General features: G+C 34.2%; 5 protein-coding genes across 6 annotated transcripts; 2 read left to right on the top strand and 3 right to left on the bottom strand.

Annotated features, from left to right (window-relative positions):
- Positions 1 to 147: 147 nt before the first annotated feature.
- LOC102626028 (CRS2-associated factor 2, chloroplastic) lies at positions 148 to 4,114 on the bottom strand. The gene is made up of 5 exons (XM_006483836.4): positions 3,264 to 4,114; positions 2,915 to 3,140; positions 2,160 to 2,287; positions 1,741 to 1,885; positions 148 to 796 (listed from the first exon to the last, which is right to left on the bottom strand). Exons 1-5 carry the CDS (start codon positions 4,023 to 4,025, stop codon positions 399 to 401), a joined length of 1,659 nt encoding a protein of 552 aa, XP_006483899.1. The 5' UTR covers positions 4,026 to 4,114; the 3' UTR covers positions 148 to 398.
- Positions 4,115 to 4,410: 296 nt separating this feature from the next.
- On the top strand, positions 4,411 to 5,128 carry LOC102625746 (ubiquitin-40S ribosomal protein S27a). Its single transcript, XM_006483835.4, has one exon. It carries the CDS (start codon positions 4,506 to 4,508, stop codon positions 4,974 to 4,976), a length of 471 nt encoding a protein of 156 aa, XP_006483898.1. The 5' UTR covers positions 4,411 to 4,505; the 3' UTR covers positions 4,977 to 5,128.
- An 8,100-nt stretch (positions 5,129 to 13,228) lies between these two features.
- LOC102625470 (axial regulator YABBY 4) lies at positions 13,229 to 15,941 on the top strand. 2 transcript variants are annotated; one of them, XM_052439188.1, is made up of 7 exons: positions 13,229 to 13,639; positions 13,728 to 13,865; positions 14,076 to 14,232; positions 14,331 to 14,379; positions 14,473 to 14,548; positions 14,731 to 14,829; positions 15,587 to 15,941. In XM_052439188.1, exons 1-7 carry the CDS (start codon positions 13,559 to 13,561, stop codon positions 15,659 to 15,661), a joined length of 675 nt encoding a protein of 224 aa, XP_052295148.1. In that variant the 5' UTR covers positions 13,229 to 13,558; the 3' UTR covers positions 15,662 to 15,941. The 2 variants fall into 2 exon arrangements, with proteins under 2 accessions (XP_052295148.1, XP_006483897.1); XM_006483834.4 differs by having other exon boundaries at positions 13,243 to 13,639; positions 14,076 to 14,211.
- An 83-nt stretch (positions 15,942 to 16,024) lies between these two features.
- On the bottom strand, positions 16,025 to 17,370 carry LOC102625185 (uncharacterized). The gene is made up of 4 exons (XM_052439189.1): positions 17,025 to 17,370; positions 16,752 to 16,857; positions 16,535 to 16,612; positions 16,025 to 16,352 (listed from the first exon to the last, which is right to left on the bottom strand). Exons 1-4 carry the CDS (start codon positions 17,085 to 17,087, stop codon positions 16,297 to 16,299), a joined length of 303 nt encoding a protein of 100 aa, XP_052295149.1. The 5' UTR covers positions 17,088 to 17,370; the 3' UTR covers positions 16,025 to 16,296.
- Positions 17,371 to 20,076: 2,706 nt separating this feature from the next.
- LOC102624903 (DNA-directed RNA polymerase subunit 10-like protein) lies at positions 20,077 to 21,483 on the bottom strand. Its single transcript, XM_006483832.4, has 4 exons — positions 21,307 to 21,483; positions 21,152 to 21,210; positions 20,477 to 20,571; positions 20,077 to 20,368 (listed from the first exon to the last, which is right to left on the bottom strand). The coding sequence occupies exons 1-4, from the start codon at positions 21,340 to 21,342 to the stop codon at positions 20,343 to 20,345; spliced, it is 216 nt and encodes a 71-aa protein (XP_006483895.1). The 5' UTR covers positions 21,343 to 21,483; the 3' UTR covers positions 20,077 to 20,342.
- Positions 21,484 to 25,076: the final 3,593 nt, after the last annotated feature.

Genomic DNA, 25,076 nt, shown 5'->3' on the forward strand with positions numbered 1-25,076 from the left:
AGATTCTCATTTCATCTACGTAGTAGATTCTCTCAATTAAGCTCATTTGCCACGATGATTCAAACCTTTACGGAATATGTACGCTATGCTCGCATATTCGTTTTACGGGAGATGTTTGTTACAGAATCTGTACCATAGACAGGTCCATCAACTAAACATTATCGATTAGCCATGTGACATTAATAGATTACAACTGTACATCTTACGACTAAAATGAAGGCGCAAGATTTACGTAGCTCCTGATGAAACCCACATCAACATGCACTAGCCTTCTGGAACAAGAAGAATGGGACCCGCCCCGTGACATCAATTTACATTTCTTTGTACACATTTATTTACTGGTACAAACATCACCACGAGCCAAAAGGAGTGCAAATGATCTTTCTTTACTTTGAATTTCATTTCCGCTGGAGCCTCTCTGCTATATGATCAACAGGTAATGACCCTAATGGGACAACATCAGATGAGTCACTATCATAAAATTCATCGTCATCGTTGAAGTCATCCTCAGGATAAAATTCATCTTCGTCATAATTCTCACTTTGAGAACCATCTTCGTACTCTGCCATTGAACTACTGGCACCGTCTTCCCTTGACAAAACTAACGCTGGATAGGAGTGCTCTGCGGCCTGTGAAATACCCTCAAATTCTTCAACCTTCTTCAAAAGATCATCAGGACCAAGATTAATCTCATCCAGTACCAATGCCTTGGTTGATTCAATTGCGCGCTTCCAAAGGGATATCATTTTAGGACTTGATCTAATGGTTCCTTGGCTAGGGTCATCACTAGGCGTCCCTAAAAAGCATAATGGAAAATTGATGAAAAACTAATTGTAACAGAATATAGTTAATTATCAATCAAGTAAAAATATAATTCAGCAGCGAGCAGAAATCAAGCAGAACATCGAGCAGAAATGTCATGACTATGAAATATAATTAAGCAATCAGTGAAGAGAATATAATTAAGCAGCAATCAGTGAACAAATTGAATGCTGGCCAGAACATCGAGCAGAAATGTCATGTACATCAGTCCTCTTAAACAAAAAATAAATAAATAAATAAAAAATAAAGGAAGGGTAACTGACCACACTCGTTACTGCCAATCCTAAAATACAATGAAATATCATGATTATCCAACCTTTTCTTAAGGATAAGTAACTACATTAATCTAATCCTCCAATTTGTAATTTAGACCCGCAAAAGATACAAACACGAGAGATTGCAGATGATTAGCTTGCTGGTTTAATAAATAGTCATAGTTGATATAATGTAGCTCTAGGGTATGAAATTTCCAGGAAACAGCTTCTGCTGCAACATTTGATATGGGATGTTTTTAACTTTCCAACCAGCAGTTTCCCAGTTTCCCTTTCATGAATTCCAATGCTTAGCAGAAGCTTCCATCTTGTTTGAAATTTGCCTCAATTGGTCAGACAAATCCATTTTTCCATATGAAATCTACCAACACAGTTTATGCCACTAAGAAGGTTGGGCTCCGCACAAGATGTACACTATCTACATGCAACTTACAGTCTTTCCGTTCAGCAATAAAACCTCCAACATGACACTTGGGAATTACATTAACCGCTAAAAGACTTATAGGTGTGTGACTTATAATGACAAAAATCAAGTGTCTTCCCATTTGAGTCATGGGAAGACTAATGGTTATTCAAATGAAGTTTTTATAGAAATTTCATTTATCTTTGAGAGACAATTCCAATCTTCAAACTCTTAAATGCGTACCTGAACCATCTGCATCTCCAGCAATGTCAAGGTCAACAGGATTTGAAAATGAAGGAGGTTCTGGATACATTGATTTCCAATCTTTTCCTCTCCACATCAATATCTGTTCATCGTCAAAAGATAATAGCACGCAGGGAACCAATTCCTGACCAAAAATGAAGAGGAAAGAATTGGAGAAACAGAACATGATACCCAAACTACTTAGGAAAGTGTGAAAATTTCAAAATTTAAAGCAACTCCAAACAAATTTGATAGTTATTCTACCCCTGTGTGAGTAGCTGCAGATATTTGCCATTCCTTTTAGTGCCATTTAATATTTCTTTTTAAATTTCACAGGTGAAGATCTGTCATAAAATGAGACATAAACCACGGCACAGGTACAGTGTAGGAACATAGATAAACAGAAATTGTACACAGACCTTAAGCTTAGCACCCAACTTCTTGTAATCACTTGCATGCATCCCTTTGCAGTTAACCTTAACCAATGAACTTCCTTCAAAAGCATTCCTAACATCTCTCACCAGGGTAAGGTACACTCCATTTTTTGCTGCAATGTGCAAAAAGAAAAGCATTACTTAAACTCACAAGTGTAAGAAATTTTATGATGAAAAAAAAATGATGCACATAAAATTCCTTCGGAAAGCACATGCATGAGTAATATCAAACTAAAGAACAAGCTGAATTCATGGCACAGGCAAGCAAATCCATCAACATGAAATAAATTTAGGAATTGACGTAACACATAAAAGGAGTATGTACGTCAGATGTTACAAATAAATTCACAAGCTGTGTGCCCAGTAAAAATAGAAATGGAAAGCTAACTGTCAAGAGTGAACAATCAATCAATTCAAAACATCTCATGTAGAGCACGATTCTAAATGCAAAATTTACAACTTGGGAATAATTCACACCAGAGGCGACTTAATTCTAACTTCTAGTACAAGTGAATATACAAGGGAAGAAGATTATATGGAACAATATATGGATTATCAATGATATCATGCTCTTAAACCACAAAATAATACGGGTATTTTAAGACATCCAAGTGCTTCCAAGAATTCAACTTCTATACTGCTAAGAACAAAGATAATGAAAGAAGGTGTGTGATTAAATGAGGATACACAACCCTTGCAACAATTAGATCACTTGTAGGAATTAAATGTGGATGGCTCACCTAATTTACAAATAGGCAGCAGGGATTTCCCTTTCCTCCGCAACTCATCGGCTTCATGTTTTGTCAATCCTTCAGGGGCTTCTTGGATAAGCTTTGGGTAAACGGGAGCAGCTGGTTTCCAGAGCATCAGTGGGTATTGAGGACGAGTGCGATAGTTATAGTTCCTGCCCCGGAAAAGATAAACTAGACCACCAACTCGAAAAATGATCTTCCCCCCTGTTTTTTCCTAACAGTAAAATATAAACTTGAGAGCAGACAGCATAAGAGCTTATCTCATAAATAATTACTAAAATTGAGAGCATAGCATACCATACATTAAGCAAACTAGCAAATAATCAATATATACTACCTCAAGACGGCGGCAAACATTATCCATATCGACAGTAGGAACACCTTTGCATTTAATTTTGATGACACGACGCCGCTTCCAATGGGAGTGTATCAGCTCCAGCATATTATGCGTCAATCCGTCTCTTCCAAGGTTAACTTGACGATTATCCTTCAAAAGAGGCTTAACAAGCATGCTAATTTCCCACCTCTTCAATGGCTCCCCGAGAATCTCCTCTCTCGTCTTCCCTTCTTGTGGATACTTCCCGAGAGGAAACGGCCCCGGCATTTCCACGTGTTTCACGCCCTTTTTGCCGGGCAGCGGCGGGTTAAACGAGTCAAAGAGCGGGATTTTTTTCTTAGACTTTTTCAACGGTTGTTTTCCGGTCCAAGGCCGCGGCATCGTGGGTGGACCGAAAGGCAAGAAAGCCGGTTCGCGGATTGCCAAGGGTTTAGCTTGTGGAGTCTCTGTGTAACTGTATTGGAACTCGAATGGAGCCCCCGGTAGCCGATAGGATACGCCGGACTCACCGATGGTAACACCGCGGTCGCCATCTGATGCGATGACTCCCGGATTGACGGGCTTGTAGTAGCGTGTATGACGGTGAGGGAGCTTGAAGGCCGGATTGGGTCTAGATTTGGGTTTTTGTTCTTTTGGGGGATATTTAGGAACGGGGATGGGTGGTGGCGTGGAGGGTGGCGGCAACCTGGGGTCCCTTGGAGGTGGAGTTGACGGAAGGGATGAGAAGAGGTTACCGTCTGGTAGCGAAGCTAGAATCCGCATTTGAAGTTCCGTTTCAGTGTCCAACTCAGGATGAGAGCGGCGCTAGCCAATTCAGTTTTCTGGTTTTTCTGTTGATATTTTGAGTTTCGCGTAAACGACACCGTTGCCAATTCAACATAATTTCTACAATCTCGAAGTGAAAATCACAAGTATCGGGCCTGCAGAGCCCGGGTTATGTTTTGGACTGATCCACAAAAATCCCCACCGAATGGGTTGGGCTCAGCTCCGCACGAAAACACGACGGTGTTTTCTTAGATCATCCACGTGTCAGTATCTCCATCAATTTAGCACTTTCCGCACCTATCATCCAACGGTCCTCATGCCGGCACGAACAATATTAACGTACATGGATCCTCACAGCAGACCACTTCTCCAAAATCTAAAACCCTAATGAAACACTATATAAGCCCCTCTACGCAGCAAAAGTCTCTCATCCTTTTATTTCACTGAAATTTGCTGGGTCTCTCCTCATCTGCAGCCATGCAGATCTTCGTGAAAACCCTAACGGGAAAGACCATAACCCTAGAGGTCGAATCATCGGACACCATCGACAATGTCAAGGCCAAGATCCAGGACAAGGAGGGGATTCCACCGGACCAGCAGCGTCTCATCTTCGCCGGAAAGCAGCTCGAGGACGGCAGAACCCTAGCCGACTACAACATCCAAAAGGAGTCAACACTCCACCTCGTCCTCCGTCTCCGTGGTGGCGCGAAGAAGCGTAAGAAGAAGACCTACACCAAGCCGAAAAAGATCAAGCACAAGAAGAAGAAGGTCAAGCTCGCCGTCTTGCAGTTTTACAAGGTCGATGATTCTGGAAAGGTCCAGAGGCTGAGGAAGGAGTGTCCGAATGCTGAGTGTGGAGCCGGCACCTTCATGGCTAACCACTTTGACAGGCACTACTGCGGCAAGTGTGGACTCACCTATGTTTACCAGAAGGCTGGCGGTGATTGATCGAGATTAGGTGGTTGTTTTGCTATTTTTAATTAGTATTAATTACTATGGTTTTTGTGGTTCAAAAATTATGACTCTTTCGTAATTTTGTTTGACTATATACTTGTTTGCTGGAGCGTTTTAATTAAATGGTTATCTGTTTTAAATTTTAATTGATGAATCTTTTATGATTTCTGCTTGTTTTGTTTGTTATATAATTGATGTTATTGATTCTTGATTGGATGCATTGATCTATTCTGTTAATTTGATGGAATATTGTCTAGGATTTGAGTATTGTGGGGGAATAATTTAGTGGTAATTGATTTTCGTGTAGGAGTGCTATTCTACATACGAACAATTAAGTTGGAATTAAAGGACTAACGCTGGAAATTATTAAGAACTTTGTGGGTGGGTCAGAAGTTTTACACAAGAGTACTTAGAATCTGTTTTGAATTTAGTTGGATGCGTAAATTATTTTGGGAGTTTGAATTGATTATGTACATTTTTTTTCTCTGAAAACTGGTTGAGAGAAATGTTGAAAGGTAATTATGACTTTGTTTGAGGAAAGAGTTATTGGAAATGTCTTTAGTTTTCCCCTTTTTTCTCCGGAGATGGTTTAGCTAGATGCAGCTATATGTTCTTTTCTGGAAATGTTTTATGCTCTTATTTATGTTAATTATTGATGATATTGCTTTTCCCCCCTATAAAAGAATTTTACATTCTCTCGCATCTAATGGATAATCATTCTTATGTTTTATGCTTTTATTGGCTGCTGCATACTCATCTTTGGGAAATGTCTGAGCTATCAATGAGTAGCTTCATTCCTTAGAATAGGGTTCTGTAGCAGGCAGCCCAGCGGCTGGCAGCTTTCCCAATCATGTTTTTTAATGTATGACCCAAACTGATCTTTATTATGGAGCTTCTGCTTGCCTCACTAGAGTTAGAGCTGGCTGTCATTTGCAATTTGAGAATTCATAATAGACTGCTTAATTAGGAGTATTGATATACCATGTTGCTTAATATCCTGGTGAGTTGTTTCAATCCAGGACAAATTTGGGAAGCATAATTTGGACATATATCATTTTAAATGTTTTGATATATTTTGATTAGTATGTTGCAGAGATACAATTTCTCAATATATGTATGAGTAGTGGGTTGAGATAATGAAAATGAAAGATCATGCATGATTGCTTTCCTAGTGTTGGATTTGGCCTAGTTGCAGTGTTCATAGTTTGAGATCTACATGGATTTTAGGTATTCTTTGAGCTGCTCTTAAGTGTATTATTCTCAACTGTTGGTGTTTGGTGTGCCATCGTGGATCATGTGTCCTTCATCCCCCACCGTGCCCACACATGTTAATCTTCAACTCTGTTGGAAGTGGTTTTGTTGATTTGATAGCCATTTTGTTGGTTGCTTTCAACTCTGGAAGGTGGATGTTCATTTTTCCATCATATTTGCAGATGGATATCTTCTTATAATAATCGTTGGATCTGAAATTCTTTCTGAATCATAATAATTAAGTAAAGGCTGATGTTACATGCTTCTTAATTAGTTGAATTTATTTACAAACCACCCTACCTTTGCTAATCAGGAAAATTTTATAGAACACCCATCAGAAAAAAAATATAAAACAACCCACATCTGCAGGAATCAATGGCCTCTCTAGCCTCCCTGACCGGCAACTGCAAGCAGGCAATAGTGATTGTTAAGCTAGTTTACGGGACGCGAGAGTAATTGGGTTTGGCAGTGGCGGCATAACTGCTGGACCTGGACCGCTCTACTGGAGCTTACATCTCCTGAGGAAACTTGACCATGGACTCTATCATCTTCTTTTTCATTAAGCCTTCCATAGGTCACACTCTTTAAAAGTTTCGACAAGTAAAATATGACCAGAGTTTCCTGTTTTTAAGCAATAGACTCGAGGGACTAGTTTGCTACCATCCAACTCCATCTGTTCAACAGATAACGGGTGGCGGGTTACACATTAATTAGTCACTCTCTAGAATTCTTCTCAATTTCAATGGATTAAAGGTGAGGTCTCAGTCTCAGTAGCTGGAGTAAGATTTGGAGAGACATTTATGAATGATAGAGGATAATTGCGATTTTCTATTTCAAAACTTTCAGCGTCGTTTTCTCCTTGTCCAGTTGTCCCAAATCAAGTGCTCCTGGCTCAATTTTTTACAAGCATTTTTAGGTAACATATTTTTTGGATTAGAAATCTGAATAGATTTGAATATTTTTAAATTTTGGATTAGAAATCTGAATAAATTTGAATATTTTTAAAATTTAAAAGGGTTTGAATTTCTTTTAAAGTTTGATATTTGAATATGAGTATTTAACTAAAGTGTTTGTTTTTCTTTTTTTAATATTTGAATATAAGAGGTTTTTTTTTATAAATAAAGAACATTTTAACCGTAGTCATTTGACATTTATGTCTTTACAAGTCAAAATAAAAAAATTAAATTTCATAGTTTAAAAAATAGATATATTTTATAAAGATAGTTTTATATATAATATTTATTTATTATCCAGATTTTTTTCTATTTAAATGAAAGTCACAAGTATGAGGCTATTTGAGGTTCTGGATCCACCAATTTTCTCTCTATACCTTTGTAATTAAGAATTTTATTATCTAAATAATCTTTGAAAAATTACTTAATAAACTTTGCTTTCTCTTCTCAATTCCTCAAATTCTCATCAATTCATTCGAGTATATTTCTTTACTTGCAAATAATTGATATTACTAACTGAAAAGAACAAAAACTAACCATTTAAAAATGAACATCAACAAATTTTTTATTAGTTATGAAAATAAATATCATGAAATTAATTTTTACTAAACACAAAAGCTAGTAGACATCAAGAAAAAAAAATCCTTAGACATAGAAAACATGAACTAGAGATCGTGATATATTAAGAGAGATAAAAAAAAATAAAAAAGAGAGTGAAATTGAGTGTTTAATTTATAAAATATGAAAGTAGAGAGAGAATATGCAATTGTAAGATAAAAAGAGAGAGATTATTAAAGGGTAATTTTGAGATCTTAAAATTTAAAAATTTTAATAATGAATTCAATTTTTAAAATGGGTGTATAAAAAATTTTGATAGGTTCAAATAGTCTCACCCCAATTGCAAAAGTTTAGTTTTTTTTTTTTTAATTCTAAATGTAAAAATATGAAAACCAAATATAAATTACAAAAAATTAATAATTTTTAAAAAAAATTGATAAAATTTAAATTTCATACATTTAACAAACAATCTCTTAGATAACTCAGTCGAGCATATTTCCATTTTTTACTTCTATATAAAAAGAGAAATGCTAAAGGTCGGGAACGCTAAGAGAACACTGAAAGAAACGGCAAGTTGTGCTGCCGTTTCGTGTTCTCTCAGCTCCCCCCCCCCAACATGACTAAGAAAGCGAACCCCCACGTGAAAAAATACTTCAGCTCAAGTCACTTTTGTCAAAAGCTGCCGTTTGGCCCCACACTCAAGTCACTTTTGCCAAGTGAATTCTGCCCCCCACATGAAAGTTTGGGTTATCTCCTTGCTCATGACCAAGCAAAGCTAAGTTTGAGTTCTCTCCTTGCTCCTTCACTCGTTCACTTTTCCTTCGTTTCTCGTTCACTTATTTGCTCATCACAAACCATCACAAACCCAGATAACTTGCTCCCATTAATTTCAAATATTAAACTGCTTTGTTGAGTTCTACAACCTGAAAGTACAATTCTTTTAACATTCTAACAGCATCCTAGTTCACAGTTAGATATCATAAACAAATGTTAACATAGTTAATGCCAATCTTTATTCCATGAGAACTTAAAATATCCAAAAGAGATGCATCTACCCTACATATCTATTTACACAACAAGTGTCCCTTCAATTCCAACAGAATATACATGCCTCTATCTTAAGATTTCATATGGCACTGAAATTCAAAATTTCGTCAACTGATAGAAGCCACCACACAATGGCAAAATATATATGTTTATTATCAAAGAACAGAAGGCATCATTTGAGCAAATTAAAGAGACAACTATTCTCAGTCATTCTTCTTAATATGGGATAGACTTCTTGTATCTAGGGATGACAATTGGATCGTTTCATAATAGATATCCACAATATCCATCTAATTGGATCGGATAATATCCATTCAAAATTTTTTGGATCTTGAAATGGATATTTTAAAATTATATCCAGATAGATATGGATGGATATGAATAATTATTTTTACCCAATGGATATCCGTTTAACCCAACACAAGTTTAAAAAGTTTTAATTTTATAAAATAAAAAATAAAAAATATAATAAACAAACAATTGTAAAAATATTATATTAACTAGTGAAAAATTTAAATTCCTCTTATATTAAAAACTAAAGTTTTCAAAATTACCCTTTAATTTTTTAACTTATTTAATACTATTAATAATTATTTTATTTTATTAATTTAATATTATAAATGGACCTCCACCGGAATGTCGCCGGACCACCACCGGACATCGCCAGAATGTCACCGGACCACCATCGGATCTCGCCGGAAGGTCGCCGAAATACCGTCAGCTTCGCCGGAAGGTCGCCGGACCTTCGCTGGAATTCACCGGAAAGTTGCCGGACCTCTGCCACCGACCACTGAACCGCCATTTTATTTTATATAGATATTATTACTAATATAAATAATTTAATAGCCAAATTTGATATTGGAATTTTAACTATTTTATATTATTATTTTTATATAATAAAAATAAAATATACATGGATATCTATGGATCTCCATAGCTATATGGATAAAATCCATATCCATGTCCAATATTAAATATTGGATATGGATATAGATATATCCATTATGGATAATTATGGATTTGTATTTGGATGGATATTATCCATCCATAATTGGATATTTGTCATCCCTACTTGTATCGTCATATCCACTCTCAGCATCATCGGCTGGTTGTTCCTTATGCAATCGGTGCCCTTTACAATCACCCACTTGAGGGACTTTTGCTCGACACTTTGGGTGGAGCCCTCTATTTTCTTGTCTCGGGAATGACTGCACGAACAACCGTGATATTTTTCTGCTTTGCTGTGATTAAAACTGTTGATGATCACTCTAGGCTTTGGTTGCCTGTCAATATCTTCCACTTGTTCTTCCAAAACAACACCGCTTATCACGATGTCCACCATCAACTTCAGGGCTTGAAGTACAACTATTCTCAGTCATTCTTCTCAATATGGGATAGACTTCTTGGAACTCACATGCCTTACCATCCAGTCAAGCTACCTGAAGGAGGTTTTGAGGCTCAGCTAAAGAAAGACTAGATGCTATTAAGACAATTTGACTGTATCATAAATTAATTATTAAAATAATTATCAACAATACAATTACCAAAATAATTGTGGGAGTTGGAGTTCATGTGGGAGTGCTGGAGAAGGAGTTGAAAATAAAAAGGAAAAGGAGTTGAGAGGGAGTGAAGGAGTGCTGGAACGGATTTGTTAAAAGCGAAGAAGGAATAAGGAGTGCTGGAACGGATCTGTTGAAAGCGAAGAAGGAAGTGGAAGAAGGAAAATGATTTGAAAGTCACATGGGGGACAAATATTTGTTACTCATGTGGGGGGTGAGGGAGGTGAGAGAACGAAACGGCAGCACAAGCTGCCGTTTCTCTCAGCGTTCTCTTAGGATTCCCGATGTTTAGCAGCACTCATATAAAAATTCTCCTAACTTGAGGGTGATTGTGTGGCTATTAACAAAAAGGTGGGCATGGTTCTTCCACTAGCTGGTGTGTGTGAAGTAACGAATGAAACAAAAGACGAAAGAAATTATACCGCTAGTAATGCAGCGCTTCGATAATAATGCACAAGGAATATGCCACACAGTTTTAATACAAATGTTATGTACCCAAGTTTACAAGAGTGGCATCACTCTTTTACTACATAGGTTGTCTTGCTTTCCTTATGACAACTGAGGCGTGGTTTGGTTTTTACATTTGGCAGCTTAGTTACTGAATCTCTAAGCTGCATACTGAAACAAAAATAAGCTCCACAACTACAAGTGATAAGAAATTATTGTTATGCAATGGTTAGTGATGTTGTTTAACAATCAGATGTGTTCGTTAGATACCCATAAACAAATGAGAAATAAGTTTTATCCGAGAGCCTTATAAACTTCCTCTTAACAATTAGAGCTTCTATTTCACTACAATTGTTTCTTAAAAATCTAGAACCAGATGTTGCCTTAATTACACTATAAAAGAACACTATAATCGTTTGCAAATGATATCCAGCCCAAATGTTGACAGAGTGAGGCATTAAAAATGGCACCTCTATGGTGTTGCTCTGACATCCTCTATCAGTATTTAAATCCAAATACTGAAACATAGGCATCGAAACGACACTCTTATGGTGCCGCTATGGTCGCCTCTCCATCAGCCTTTGGGCTGAATAGCACTCATAATAGTTTCATGTATACTTACTTAATAATATTATGGGTGCGTTTAGCACACTTTATTATATTATGTTATATTACATTATTTTAATATTGGTGTATTATATTATATTGTATTGCATTAGCACTGTATTATAATAATTATTTTTGTGATTAACTTAAATTATATATTTAGAAAATAATAGTTATTAGTAACTAGAAAAATACAAAATATAGAAGTCTTAAATTTTAGAAATTTAACATTATTTTTTAGTATAAATATTAAAAAAATAATTTTTCCATAAAGATTGAAGCTTATAGCCTTATAATCGACAACATAACATTTATTTTAAATTAATATTATTTAAATTTATTCGTATATAAATATTTTTATTAATTATATTAAATTTTTATAGATTAATTACCATAATATAATTAAATAATTTAATATCAAGTTATATTCTTATTTTTATATATTATTTAAGTACTTATTAATCAATTTGATATATTAATTATTACATAATTAAATAATACATTATTTAGTAATATTTTTAATATAATAAAAATTAAAAATATGATTAATAAATTATTAATTTATATTAATAATTATGATATAAAAATACAAGAAAATAAAAATTAATATTAAAAAGTTATATTATTTATTATTATTAAAAAAAAGCAAAAGCAAAAGTTAAAAAAAGAAGAAGCAGCAGCAAATACAATGTACGAAACAAGCCCCATATGCATCATTGCATTGTGAAAATTACTCAATATTATGGAAAATTAAACCTCCCTCTTTCCTCAAACATAGATTATATCTTATCATTGGTGTTCTTCATAATCATACCGCAACTTCATTAGGACCAGAACAGACATTGAACCACAAGCCTTAGATGATGAAATTACAACTGACAACTGGTTCAAGTTCGAGGTGAAAGATGAGTATATGATGTGAAAACTTACTAAAAATATATGATAAAATTTGTCAGCGTATTCTGATACCTCCCAACCGGACCGGTCACAAGTATTTTTCCCATCAAACTTCAAATTCAGTACAAGTGGTCCTTCTTGGTTCCAGGCTACCAGCTGGTCCCTTCTACGCATACAGGATGACAGTGGCACTAGCTAGGATCGGCCCCGTTGGACTTGGATATAAGCAATAACACTTAATCAAGCTGATTATGGGCATGGGAAATTGAGATTACGTTGATGTACTTTTTGTGCTATTATGTTCACTAATTTGGAATCAACACAATCATTACTGTCAGTCTCTTCAACATGTAGACTATGTGCAATTTAGTCATTTTTGCATCACAGTACATCTTCATCTAAGTGTCATTTTTTGAGCTTTTCAACCGTGGGGAGCCTGGAAAATTTAGCTTTTTTTCACATGCATGCACATGGGTAAAGGCTAAGACTTAATAAAAGAGTCAACAATCAGAGGCAACGAAAATGGGAAAAAGTAAATGCTTGCATTAAGAGCAGTGAGCTCCGAAGTGAAAAATAAACATGAACGGAGATCTCATATGGTCAATTAATTTTACTCTGTTTCAGGAAAGACAAATCCTAAGATGCCACTTTACCTTCTCTATACACCTTTCCAGAAGTTTCCCCATTCCTCCAAAATGGTAAAAACTTACCGCACTTTCACTTTCATGTTAGAAATAGAGGGCTCAAAGAGATAGGTGGAGTAAATGAGTTAGAAAACAACACATGAAACAAATAGGCACTAGTCCTTTTCTTCACTTGCTGTCTTTCAGCATTGAATTTTTTGCAAACCCCCAAGTGTTTGATAATTTTCATCATTTTAGAGTACGAAGGGTAAATAATTAACTTCGTTCGCTCGTTGGAGTTACCAGAGCCTAAAACATTCCCAAATCAATAGAAGTAGTTGTTTTTTGGGTAAATAACAACAATAAGTGCAGTCCATTTTGGGATAATTAGAAGGAGATTTGTAAAAAGATCTAAATGATCCATTATTATTAAGTCATGTAGTACTCTACTCTAACATCTATAAATCTCTCTTCAATGACAAGACCCCCATCCTTTTTCTCTCATTGTCTTTTGTTGGTGGCCCTTTCTCTGTCTCTCTGTCTCTCTGTCTCTGTCTCTCTCTCTCTCTCTGTGTCTCCCTTTTGATCTTTCAGACAAGTAATTAACCGATCGTCATCATCAAGCAAAACACAGCATGTCTGCACTCAACCATCTGTTTGATCTCCCTGAACAAATATGCTATGTGCAATGTGGTTTCTGCACTACCATTTTGCTGGTGACTAATTAATATTGCATCATTTCATTTATGTACCAACTTGTTGGTTTTGTAAAATTATTTGTGGTTGGCTTTTGGAAATATGCAGGTGAGTGTCCCATGTAGCAGCATGTCAATGGTGGTGACAGTGAGATGTGGCCACTGCACAAGCCTCCTCTCTGTTAACATGATGAAAGCTTCATTTGTTCCTCTTCATCTTCTAGCTTCTTTTAGCCATGATGATGAGGTATTTATGCGTGTGTTTAAATTGTCTTTTAATTATATTTACTTGAGAATCAAATCAAAGACCAAGATTATATATGTACATAAGTGAGTGTGTGTGTGTGTGTTTGCTGTCTTTGATATGGTTCATAATATTCTCCACTAAAATTAATTGTAACCCAAAATTCAAAGTTGCTTTTCAATGTCTTTGAGGTCCTTTCTTCTCTACTTATAGCCTAAAGAAGAATTTCGTAAGGAAGAGGTGCAAGCTGATCAGAAGGCCTTCAACAGATTTAGCCCTTCAATTTTGACCTCTTCTGACAATGAAGAAGAAGACACCGGCAGTGTGATCAATCACGTCGTTAACAAACGTATATATGCGTGCCAATCTTGTAACTAATTAAGCTCTGGATGAAACTATTTGATGTATAAAGCTTGTATATTCTTATTATTTAACTGATATTTAATTATGTTGTGATTTTGTTAACAGCTCCTGAGAGGAGACAAAGAGCTCCATCAGCTTATAACCGTTTCATCAAGTAATATCGTAGCTTGTATTACAACATATAAATACATCTATGCCATTTATGTAGGAACTCTGATCAATTTGATTTTCATGGCTGCACCTGCAGGGAAGAAATCAGAAGGCTAAAGACTGAAAATCCAAACATGGCTCACAAGGAAGCCTTCAGCACCGCTGCCAAAAATGTAAGGCCACTAGAAATCAACACGAGTAACATGCATGTTTCAATTTTATTGGACAGCATCCGAAAATATCAACAATTTCATTAATTAAAAGAAAGAGGTAGTGACATGGAATGAATGAAGGGCTTTCTTTTTCCTTTTTTCAATTACGAGCTTAAATTCTGGTCGTGTTTGACAACTCTCAGTGGGCCCAATGTCCTCCAATTCAGCACAAAGGAGATGGAGAAAGCTGCGGTGGCCAAGAAGAGGAAAAGCAAGCTTGGAACTTTGAAGCTACCGATCGGGTCAGTATATATATATATATATATTTTTTATTTATTTATTTATTTTTAGTTTGGAAACTGTGACAAGCTGCAACATGGACTGATTCACTTTTTAAACTGCCTTTCGGGTACGAAAAATAATCAAGCTTTGACCGTTTGTTATAGTTATATGATAATCAAATTATTTGTACACACAATCTGATGAATCATATAACTTTACAAGGTGATGGAATGATAGGGTTTCACCTATCAAATCACAACCGTCCATTTTGGAAAACTTATAAACATAATGTGCATCTTTAAACGCACGTGTGCATATATGTAGATGATCGATCATTTAATACAACCCTATCTTGATACTCCATTTTGTTCAGGTTCAGTTTTGGAACGTATTTTCTAAAGAACGGTGATATACAGTTAAGACTCAAAGGCTACATGTTTCCAAACATTATGTTAATACAAACCTATCACCCTTACAATTATGAATTTGTGTTGACTAAATCCAGTTCATGATGATGAGATGACCAAGTCAATTGATAATACAAACTAATTTTATAAGGATTAGAGATAGAAGTTGCCAAAATCAACCATGATTAGAAAGAATATGGTAAGTAACACGGTGTCGTTTATCAATATTATTGAATTTAAAAAAAGGAAAGTCACTTTCTTGGGGTTCAACCACTCACGTAGTGAAATTTATGAGGGCTATATATGGTAATAACTTAATTATATGTCACTGAAATGGTAGCTTGACTTTTCTGTTCGCAAAACTTTTCAGGTTCACGTACAAGGCAATGGTTTCCGCGAAAGAAAAGCTCCAAGGCATTCCTTCAGGGCGAGGTACAACCTTTGAGTGAAAACGATCTACTTTGCATAAAATTAAATCACCTTATATAAAAAGAAAGTGTTGTATCTCTTTTAGGGTTTAAATCATTTGACTTTTTAAGGAAGATGCTCTTGGAAATGAGGTTTGAACATTTCACTTCTAGTAGTAGTAGGCGAGTTTCCCACTGACAAAAAAGAAGCTCCAGCTTTCAGAGAGCTCTTAGTTAGCGGTTAAAATTTATTTTAGTTAAATATCTATTGTGCTAAACTATCTTCTAGTTATTTGATCATAAATGTTTCTTAGTTAATTGGGTTTATGGATTGGATTATGGTCAATGATATATATATGTGTGTGCATGTGTGTGTGTTGATAAATTTAGAGTCTGCTGTATAACGATGAAATAAGAGATGAAAAACATATTACTATAATATCAGTACGTTTACATACTATCATCACTATGCAAAAGCTTCTGGTAAATATGGATCGGTCGGTTTACAGTGAACTAATCAATAACTAACTAAATATCATCGGCTTGCCCTCTAAAAAATAAGAAAAAGAAGAAGAAAAACAAACCATTCTCTAGTTATATATCACATCTTCATTTTTGTTCTATGATCGATCCTTTAATTCGATCATCATTCAGGAATCGCGACTGTTTTCATTCACATCCATCGTTTCCTTCTTGTGAATCTCGGTGCCCTTTGATCAATAGACCTCCCTACTCCATGGAAAAGGAATTTAAATGCACACTCTCATCAATAATACTAATAATAATTACAAAAAGCTTCAAATATATAACATCATTGGAATCAACAAATTAAATGACTTCGTGAAAGTTGTACCGAGTAATTAGAAGCTCATGAAATTAAATTAAGTTAATAAAACAAGATGAGGTCTTACTCATGAAAGGCCTTGGAGAAATAGAATGAAAATATGCTCGAAAGAAGTCCTTGTTCTCCTTTTGTAGCTCCCTCCATACTGCAAGCATGATGCCCCCACTAAGTTTACCAATGAATTAACCAACTAAAATAGACTTGCTGTACTTCAATTTTCATGTTAAGGTGTTTCTGGTGTATATATATGGTATGTGCAGAAATATCGATAAATAATTATATACCTGTAAGTGTGACAAGCGGGCGAATACTGGCGTGCTCTGCTAGTGCCTTGATGCACTGGTCTCGGCTCATGTGAAGGAGCAAGCACCTCTCTATAAGATGCTGAACCTGTTTTAATTAATTTCCATGCAAAAACCACATATCAGTGATTAAGTATTGGTTAAAATTATGTACCTTTATAACGGGGTATAATTAATATATATATGCAATTTTTCAAAGACTAGTAGCCAAGCTAGCAAAAAAGCCAAATATATATATATATATATAAAACTAACCATTCTAATGTAGCTATGTGGGTGGCAATGCAAGCAAGGAAAGAAATGGTGGTTACGATACATATTGCCCTCTTCAGTGTTGATGATTATACTATAGAAGTGGAAAACAAACAAAACAAATCGAACAAAAGAAGGAAGTCAAGGAAACAGAAAGAGAGCAAAAGAAGAATGCAAACAAATGATTAAAAGTGAAAGGAAGGAGAAGATATTTAGAGAATATTTGTACAAAAAAGAAATTAATACTAGGAGGAGTACGTAATTCAAGAGAGAGTGCTTTGTTATCCACAGATATCCAAGCGAAGGGCCAAAAAAGCACAAGAAATCCAAACGATAGATTCACCTCATCTTGAGGAGATAAGAGGTCGATGATTTTTTGAAGAGTCTGACACATCTTTTTGCTTATTTATTTATTTTCGACGATGACATCCCCGCAGCCGTTCGAGCAACAACGCACCCTTCGCTGCACCTACACACACACCCATTTGCTTCCTGTACAGTGGCCGGTCCTACGTTCTTCAGCCACCTTCAATGTTTAGTGGTCCCTTATCCTTGATGGTTAGCATAACTGTGTGCCTGCCAAGTACCAAATATAGTCTAGTTCTTACTTAAGGTAATTAAGTATATAATTAAGCTTGTCCCCATCTTTATTAGGTAGCTCTTTTTTAATAAATGTGCTTATAAAATTAGAGTACAAGATTTGTATCCAAATGATGTGGTATATGATGTGTGATTCGTTTGTGTAGTATGATGAAATTATCTCATTAATTATGGTATGAAAGTCAATTATATATTACTAAATACATGACAGTTATTAATGGTTACCATATCATTTGGGATTAAAATTTTATAAGTCTTTTTTCATTTGAATTAGCTTTTATATGGGTTTCTAGCCAATATAACTAGGGCTTGCATTAGTAAATTTAAAGTAATTCTCTACTCATGAGCTAGTTTTTAAGTGTGAGTTAAGATTCACAAGTCCAATATCTAATTATGTCGGGTCAAATATATTTGATTTGACTGTCGAACGGGCTCTCGTACCATTTAATTTCAATTTGGTTGAACAAAATTTTTAGGCAATTGCTACTAAGTTATTACTGGCGTAACTTTGAAAACAATACAAAAAGTAGTAATAAGTTATGGGGTCCGCATGTGTTTTATGAGAAAACTTTATAAACTTCTTGATGGTACAAAAACAACAATTTGATTTGGTGGTTAAAGCACTTCTGAGCATTTGATGAATAATGAATTATAGATCTTTCGTGTACAAAACACAAGCCACCCGTCTTGGTTTTAATTTGAAAATTTGGAGAGACGCAAATTTTTCTATTGATGGAATGAGGTTTTTTTTTTTTTCTTTTTGTATTAAATCATCTGCTATTTGAAGATATTAATGGAATGAGATGATCATATTGGCCTCATCACCACAATTGCCGAAGAACAACATCCAATCATTATATCGTGTCTGGTTTTCCAACGAAGGTACAATAAACGTGTAAATCATGTTAAATACGAAAGAGTTTGAAAGATTTCACAATTTAGGAACAATCATTTATCAACCAACTCTTTTGGTTGGTTATAACATTAATTGCCTAAGAATTTATTTCAGGTTCCAAGGCTAAGAAAACTAATACCGATAAATATAGTCTCTTAGCCTAAGAAGTAATAAAATCTTAGGCAATTTGATTTTACGTTAATATTTCTCTTGGTTGTAAAATCATATTTCACTTTTTTGGTTGATTATAAAAAAAATTTTAACGTTAGGTGAGATTATTTGAATCCATCATAATATTTAATAAATTACATAAACTTAATAAACCTACCACCAAATTTTAAATTTTACTTTTTACTTTCTATATCTTTATTAGATATCTGTTGTCAAATTTTAAAATTTTACTTTTCACTCTGTACACCCTTGTTAAATATTTTCGGTATTCAGTTTTCTTTAATCGATTTGTATTGTCAAGGCTTCATGATTGTTAATGTTTTTTAACTAAATCCTAGGCTTGTTGCAATGCTAATTTTCCTCTTTTTTTCCAGAACTGAAACTCTCAAACCAATCATGAAACACTGATGTAAAATATAATAAAACTCAAATTTTTATGTCAATATGCAAGGGATTTTTTTTTCTTGGAACAGAATAGAAGTTTAATTTATGTCAAATTAGGTAAGCCTTTGATTTTATTTATAAAAGACAATTTAAGTTAATTTAGTTGATGTCATCAAAGGGAGCAATGGTAGATCTTTAATATATGTTAAGAATTGCAGAAAAACCTTTAAAGAGAAAAACACGACAAGACTCTTTCTATTCGTTCGTCCGTATCAGAAATCCGCTACACAAAGATTTAGCTTAATTGACTCATCCCCATTAAGCACCAGTGCTTCTATAGTTCTGTTTCTTCTCAACTTCTCAGTCAGCTCTACAATTGTGTTCTCATTGCTCGCAAATTCTAAGATAAATCGCATACAAACTTTTTGACCTTTGACCCTTATTTTTCTACTTTCCATAGAGCATACATAGTAGTAATAGTTATTCGTGTTGCTGGGAGAAGATTTCTAATTGAAAGAATATGAAAAGCAACATCTTACACAGCACACAAGTGAATTATCAAAAGCTTAAGAGGACTTTGAAGGGGTGGCAAAAGCTTCGCTCTTATGGCTGCCTATTCATTCGTAACCCAGAAAATGGCTAAAAACAACACGATCCACAATCAAGTGAATTATCAAAATTCAAGACGAACAATCTCAAGGTATCAACCACCCTGGTCATGTCTAAAATACAAGATATTTGCCAAACCACCTTGTGCTAGTAATGCAATTTGCTCAAGCAATTACTTACTTGTCACCAGCCCCAGACCCAGATCCACTTAACAAAATAGTCACCTCTTCATTCTGTACCTGCTTAAGCAAAACCTTTTAGCCCTATGTACGCTTTAGTCAAAAACAACTACAAATCCCTCATACTATCAGATTGGCCTCACGAATGAGTAAATAAGTTACAATGACGAATACAAACTCAGTTAACGATACGACCATATCTACCAAGGAAAACAAATTCAAACAACTAAAACAATCTCAAGCACTTGAAACGCAGCTGCCAATTTAGGTTCATTACATATAACAAACTATGACACACATACACCCCCCCAAAATTATCCATGACTTGGGTAAGAGTTAAGTCTTTAATGCATTTGATGCCTAATATTCCTCAATACTAAACATAACGGCAAGTGCTCACAGAGACATTACAATATGGAAGTTGACATGCAGATGCAACAGGCAACATGAACAAACCAACTTCAGGTCCATCCATGGGCTTCCTCAGCTGGTGTCAGACTTATCCAATGCTGCAACAAAGTAAAAAATCAGTGCAAGTAAACAACTGAGGAATATCCACAACCATGAAAGACACATTAACAGAAAGAAAGAGGGAGAAAAAGCCCAAGAGAGATTACTGTTGTAGTTAAGAAGCTTTTCAATGAGGTCAACGTGAGTCATAAGCATTCGCCTACAGCAATAGCGGACCAACCCCAAGGCATCAAGTGCGTCTCTGCATACCAAACAGTCATGAGCAAAACTCTATGCCAAAAAAAAAAAATGCTTATATAGTTGAATCTAATCTTTTATACCAGTAAAAGTTTGGTAGCCTCCCATAAATCAAATACAAGGACTAACATTCATTCACATTCAAACGAACACATGGTTGCTAGAAATCACATGGTAAAATCCAACAGCTCTACAGAGTACAGATTACAGGATCAAATTTAAAATAAATCACACATATATAAACAATGTGCTTACAGGTCCATGGCTGTCCAAATTTACACATCAGTGAACCAGCCAACAAAATAGTAATGCATAAATATTAAAAAATAAAAATAAGACCAGTAATCTTAGCACATTCAAGCTTGCAATTCCTAATTCCCAAACACACAATTCACAACCTGCATTAAATCAAAGTGGCCTAGAGCGAAAAAAAAAGAAAAAAAGAAAAGAGGAAAATATCCCAAAAACCTCTCAAAAGAAGAGCAAGAAGGCCAGATTGCAAGAAACGCGAAAGATTAACAATGGTCTACAGACTACAACTGTTCAAATAAATTAAGGAATATAAAAAAAAAACAGAGAATTACCCTTCAGGATAATCAGCCTGTAGAAGATCAAGATAGGTGTCCCATTTGTTTCCGATGACCTAATATCACAATAATCAAAACAAAATTAAAAAAAAAAACCTAGAACCATCCATGGAGACAAAAAATAGATTCTCTGTCATAAAAAGAGAAATTACCTTGCCGCAAGTGAAGCAACGAACTGGGATTATCATCTTCCTTGAGTCTTACGCTCGAGTCGCCTCTTTCTCCCTTCTCTCCTGCGAATCGTTTGTCACCCTAGAGCAAGACTGGTGGAGGCACGGGGTTCAAATTCTGTCCAGCTTTATACGAAGACCTCGCCGCCCTTAGAAAACTGACCATAATCTGTGAACTTATAGTTGTGTTTGTGACCAATATTATACTTGTACTGACTAAAATACCCATGGGTCGATTTGATGCCGGCCCGTAAGTTCAAGCAAAAGCCCAACTCTTCAATCCGGTTAAAAAGACGTGAATTTTTCGATCCGGTTGCTTAAACCCGCGCGGACCCGGCATCCGGGTGTGAAAATATGCCGCAAGAATTCAAAGCTCTGGCCTACTTTAGAATATGGATTGAGGAGGGCGGTCCGGCAATGATGCTTTAGTCTGTTAAACGTGTTCCAATTCAAACAAAATTTTGATCATAATCCTACACGCGTATTGACATTGACTGCCACCTTTTTATTCCCCCCCCCCCCCCCCCCCCCTATTATTCAATTTTTTTTTTCAACATAAAATAAGAATGATTTTGGTCGGTTTTAGCATATATACGACGAGAAATTTTATATTATTATGATGCAATAGGAGCCAGGAGGCTTCTTCTATTGAAAATTATTTAAATTTTGGTCATCATTCAATTGATTTTAACACCAATTCATTTGCTTTTTTGACGGTGGTGGTCTGAATACGGCTCAATCTAGCCTCAAATTATTGGACTATTTTATTAAAAAAGAAATGTAATTGTTAAATTTTCAATTAAACAAAGTTATTGCTTTAAAACGTGTATCACATTTATGAAAAATGTACATTGTCATAAAAGATTTCTCACCTTACAATATTGATTGCTGCGAGCATTATTATATCAGTTTGTATAACCAATCAAAACCATAAAAGATAATACAAAAGGAGTTAATTGGATACATATCTATAGCGAGGGAGTCTAATATTGTGTGTGTTATGTCTAATGATAGGGGTATTGTTGGCTAATGTGTCTTTAATGCACTTTTTCCCTCCATATCTAATTAATTTTTATGATATCATGAATAAAAAATTAAGACATTAATATTGTAAATAAATATAAATTATATAAATAAAATATTAGACTTATAAATTCAACATAAATTTTGTAATTGTTTGTTAAAAATTTAAAATCTGAAATTTTATAAATTTCGGACCTTTTTTAAAATTTGTTTGTTTATTTTTTGTAATTTATCTATGATTTTAAGATATTTACATCGGAATAGAAAAATAAATTTTGTGACTATTATCTCGATGCCATATATATATTTAAAATATATTTATTTCCTAAACTAAAAAATTAGTCCTTTTTGTTTTGATTTGCAATGATATAAATGTCAAATAACTATGTTTAAAATTTTTTTATTTATAAAACAAACAAAATGCCACTTATATTTAGACATTAAAAGAAAAAAAATGAACATGTCATTCAAATATTTGTATTCAAATCCATTCAAATTTTAAAACTAATAAATCAACATTAAGTGCAAAATAAAACATAAATTATAAAAATGGAGTAGAAGACTTATAAATAGAAAGTAAAATAAGTGAATTAATATAAAATTAGTAAATTGATGATTTGATATATTATTGATAAAAAAAGAAAAGCTTATAAATACAATATAAAACTAGTAAATCAATAGAAGTGCAAAATAAAATACAAAATTTGAAAATGAAATATAAGACATAAATAAAACATAAAACAAGTAAAATAATATAAGAGTGGCAAATTGGTTTCTTACTATTAAGCAAAATAAAAACTTATAAAAATCAACATCAAGTGTAAAATAAAATATAAATTTTATAGATTGCACCTAAAATTTGTTAATGAAAGGTAAAATAAGTAAATTGATGCAAGAGTTATTGAAAAAAATAAAAGAATGCAAATTGAAAATAAAAACTCATTATAATATTGATTACCATATATATTTATTGATTTTGTATTTAAATTGAATAATAATAGTTTTGGATTTATATAATATGCATAATGTTTTATTAATGATAGAATATATTTTCAAATTTGAATTTTAAAAACCTATTCTTTTAATGATGATTATATATTCTTCTACACTTCCTCAACAACAACCTAAAATAGTCTTTGAGTACAAGTAAGGAGCAAAATTTAAAACTACACAAAATATGCAAAAGATTCAAAATTAGATCTAATTTAATTGATATATCATATATGTGTTTACTAATATAAGAATAGAGTGATGATACAGTCACAAACTCTTGCACAAACTTATCTTGTATAAATTGATTTGACATTAATTCATTTGTTGAATGAAAATACAAAATAATAAAAATAGATCATGTGGGTCAATAAATATTTAATTCAACCAATTTTATCATGCTACATTAATTTGTATAGAATAAATTTATACAAAAGTTTGTAACTATATTATTACTCATTTAGTTTTAGTTACTTAAGGTAAATGAATAAACTATTTTTCACTATAATTTTATAGAAACACTGCTAATTGTTTTAATAATTAAAATTTTATATAAATTTATTTATTTTATTTTTTATTTACTAATTTTATGTATAATTTATAAAATTTATATTTATTATACTTGTGATATCGTAATTTTAACCACGTTATAGAATTTGCATTGTGGGTGCTTCTTTTTCTGTCAAAAACGTTCAACATTATGAGGGAATCTTCAAAGCTAAAATAGGAAACCATACAATATTGGCTTGGCGATGAAAAAAATAAAAATTGTAAATACGGTTAGAAATAATTTTATCAAAATATTGGGACGTGGGGTCCTTGAAAATAAAAATACAATTAATTATCAAATTGCAATCTTCCACGATCGCAACCATTCATTCCGCTTTCATTGAACTTCGACATGTTTTTGAAGCTTGCTTCTGACTCCACACCATTCAATTACAAGAAAAAAATGAAAAAAAAAAAAAGACTAGTAACAAAACTTGAAAATTCCGCAATTGATATGACACGACAGGATGATTGATTCAGCCAGCGTGCAATGTACATACATTGATCATATATCATAGAATCTGGCACGTCACTGCAGTCTTCACTCCCACCGTGTGATTTCCAGAGAATCCGACGCGATCTTGATAATCATGAACCATACAACAAGGAACACAAGGTTGGTTTTAATAAAATTTGTTTATATTTATTAATTATAAATGCAAGCAGCAGCAGCAGCAGCATTTGAGTTGAGTTTTTGGTTTTGGATGGTGGTTAGCTGATTCCGTGAAGCAAGGGACCATCAATGCCTCGTCGTTTTGCTCACCCGCCAAAATTTACCCGCCAACTACAAGACTGAGGGCGCGGGGCCCAGTGGGACCCACGAATGGGGAAGAGGAAGCAGTCAGCCAACCGCGCACTCTCTCTTTTCCCGCTTTTATATTAAATTCTTGTTGAATGGGCCTCGTACCGACCACCACGGCATCTCTGCTCATTCGTATTATTGCATATGATTCTTGGTTTAGTCATTCTAATTTTGTTTTTTTTTTTTTGGGTCATCATTTGTTTGTGGTTTATTTCAACCGTTTTAAGTTTAGGAAGCGTCCACGGCGTGATTGAAAAAAAAAAAATATATATATATATATATATATATATATCAAAACTCACAAGAGATTAAAAAAAAAAAAAAGCAACCGATCAGTTGAATTGAATTCATAATTCTTTTTTAGTGTAAAGATCAATTGGGAAATTTT

Source organism: Citrus sinensis, chromosome 4 (assembly GCF_022201045.2).
Source record: "Citrus sinensis cultivar Valencia sweet orange chromosome 4, DVS_A1.0, whole genome shotgun sequence".
NCBI lineage: Eukaryota > Viridiplantae > Streptophyta > Magnoliopsida > Sapindales > Rutaceae > Citrus > Citrus sinensis.

Excerpts from the sequence above, each read along its gene's own strand:
- LOC102626028 (XM_006483836.4), bottom strand. The coding sequence starts at position 4,025 with ATGCGGATTCTAGCTTCGCTACCAGACGGTAACCTCTTCTCATCCCTT. Across the intron at positions 2,288-2,914 it reads GCTGCCTATTTGTAAATTAG|CAAAAAATGGAGTGTACCTT; the intron begins GTGAGCCATCCA and ends TGCACATTGCAG. Across the intron at positions 797-1,740 it reads TGGAGATGCAGATGGTTCAG|GGACGCCTAGTGATGACCCT; the intron begins GTACGCATTTAA and ends TATGCTTTTTAG.
- LOC102625746 (XM_006483835.4), top strand. The coding sequence starts at position 4,506 with ATGCAGATCTTCGTGAAAACCCTAACGGGAAAGACCATAACCCTAGAG.
- LOC102625470 (XM_052439188.1), top strand. The coding sequence starts at position 13,559 with ATGTCTGCACTCAACCATCTGTTTGATCTCCCTGAACAAATATGCTAT. Across the intron at positions 13,640-13,727 it reads TCTGCACTACCATTTTGCTG|GTGAGTGTCCCATGTAGCAG; the intron begins GTGACTAATTAA and ends GGAAATATGCAG. Across the intron at positions 13,866-14,075 it reads CTTTTAGCCATGATGATGAG|CCTAAAGAAGAATTTCGTAA; the intron begins GTATTTATGCGT and ends CTCTACTTATAG.
- LOC102625185 (XM_052439189.1), bottom strand. The coding sequence starts at position 17,087 with ATGTATCGTAACCACCATTTCTTTCCTTGCTTGCATTGCCACCCACAT. Across the intron at positions 16,858-17,024 it reads CACATAGCTACATTAGAATG|GTTCAGCATCTTATAGAGAG; the intron begins GTTAGTTTTATA and ends TAATTAAAACAG. Across the intron at positions 16,613-16,751 it reads CCCGCTTGTCACACTTACAG|TATGGAGGGAGCTACAAAAG; the intron begins GTATATAATTAT and ends TCATGCTTGCAG.
- LOC102624903 (XM_006483832.4), bottom strand. The coding sequence starts at position 21,342 with ATGATAATCCCAGTTCGTTGCTTCACTTGCGGCAAG. Across the intron at positions 21,211-21,306 it reads GTTGCTTCACTTGCGGCAAG|GTCATCGGAAACAAATGGGA; the intron begins GTAATTTCTCTT and ends TTGTGATATTAG. Across the intron at positions 20,572-21,151 it reads CAGGCTGATTATCCTGAAGG|AGACGCACTTGATGCCTTGG; the intron begins GTAATTCTCTGT and ends TTTGGTATGCAG.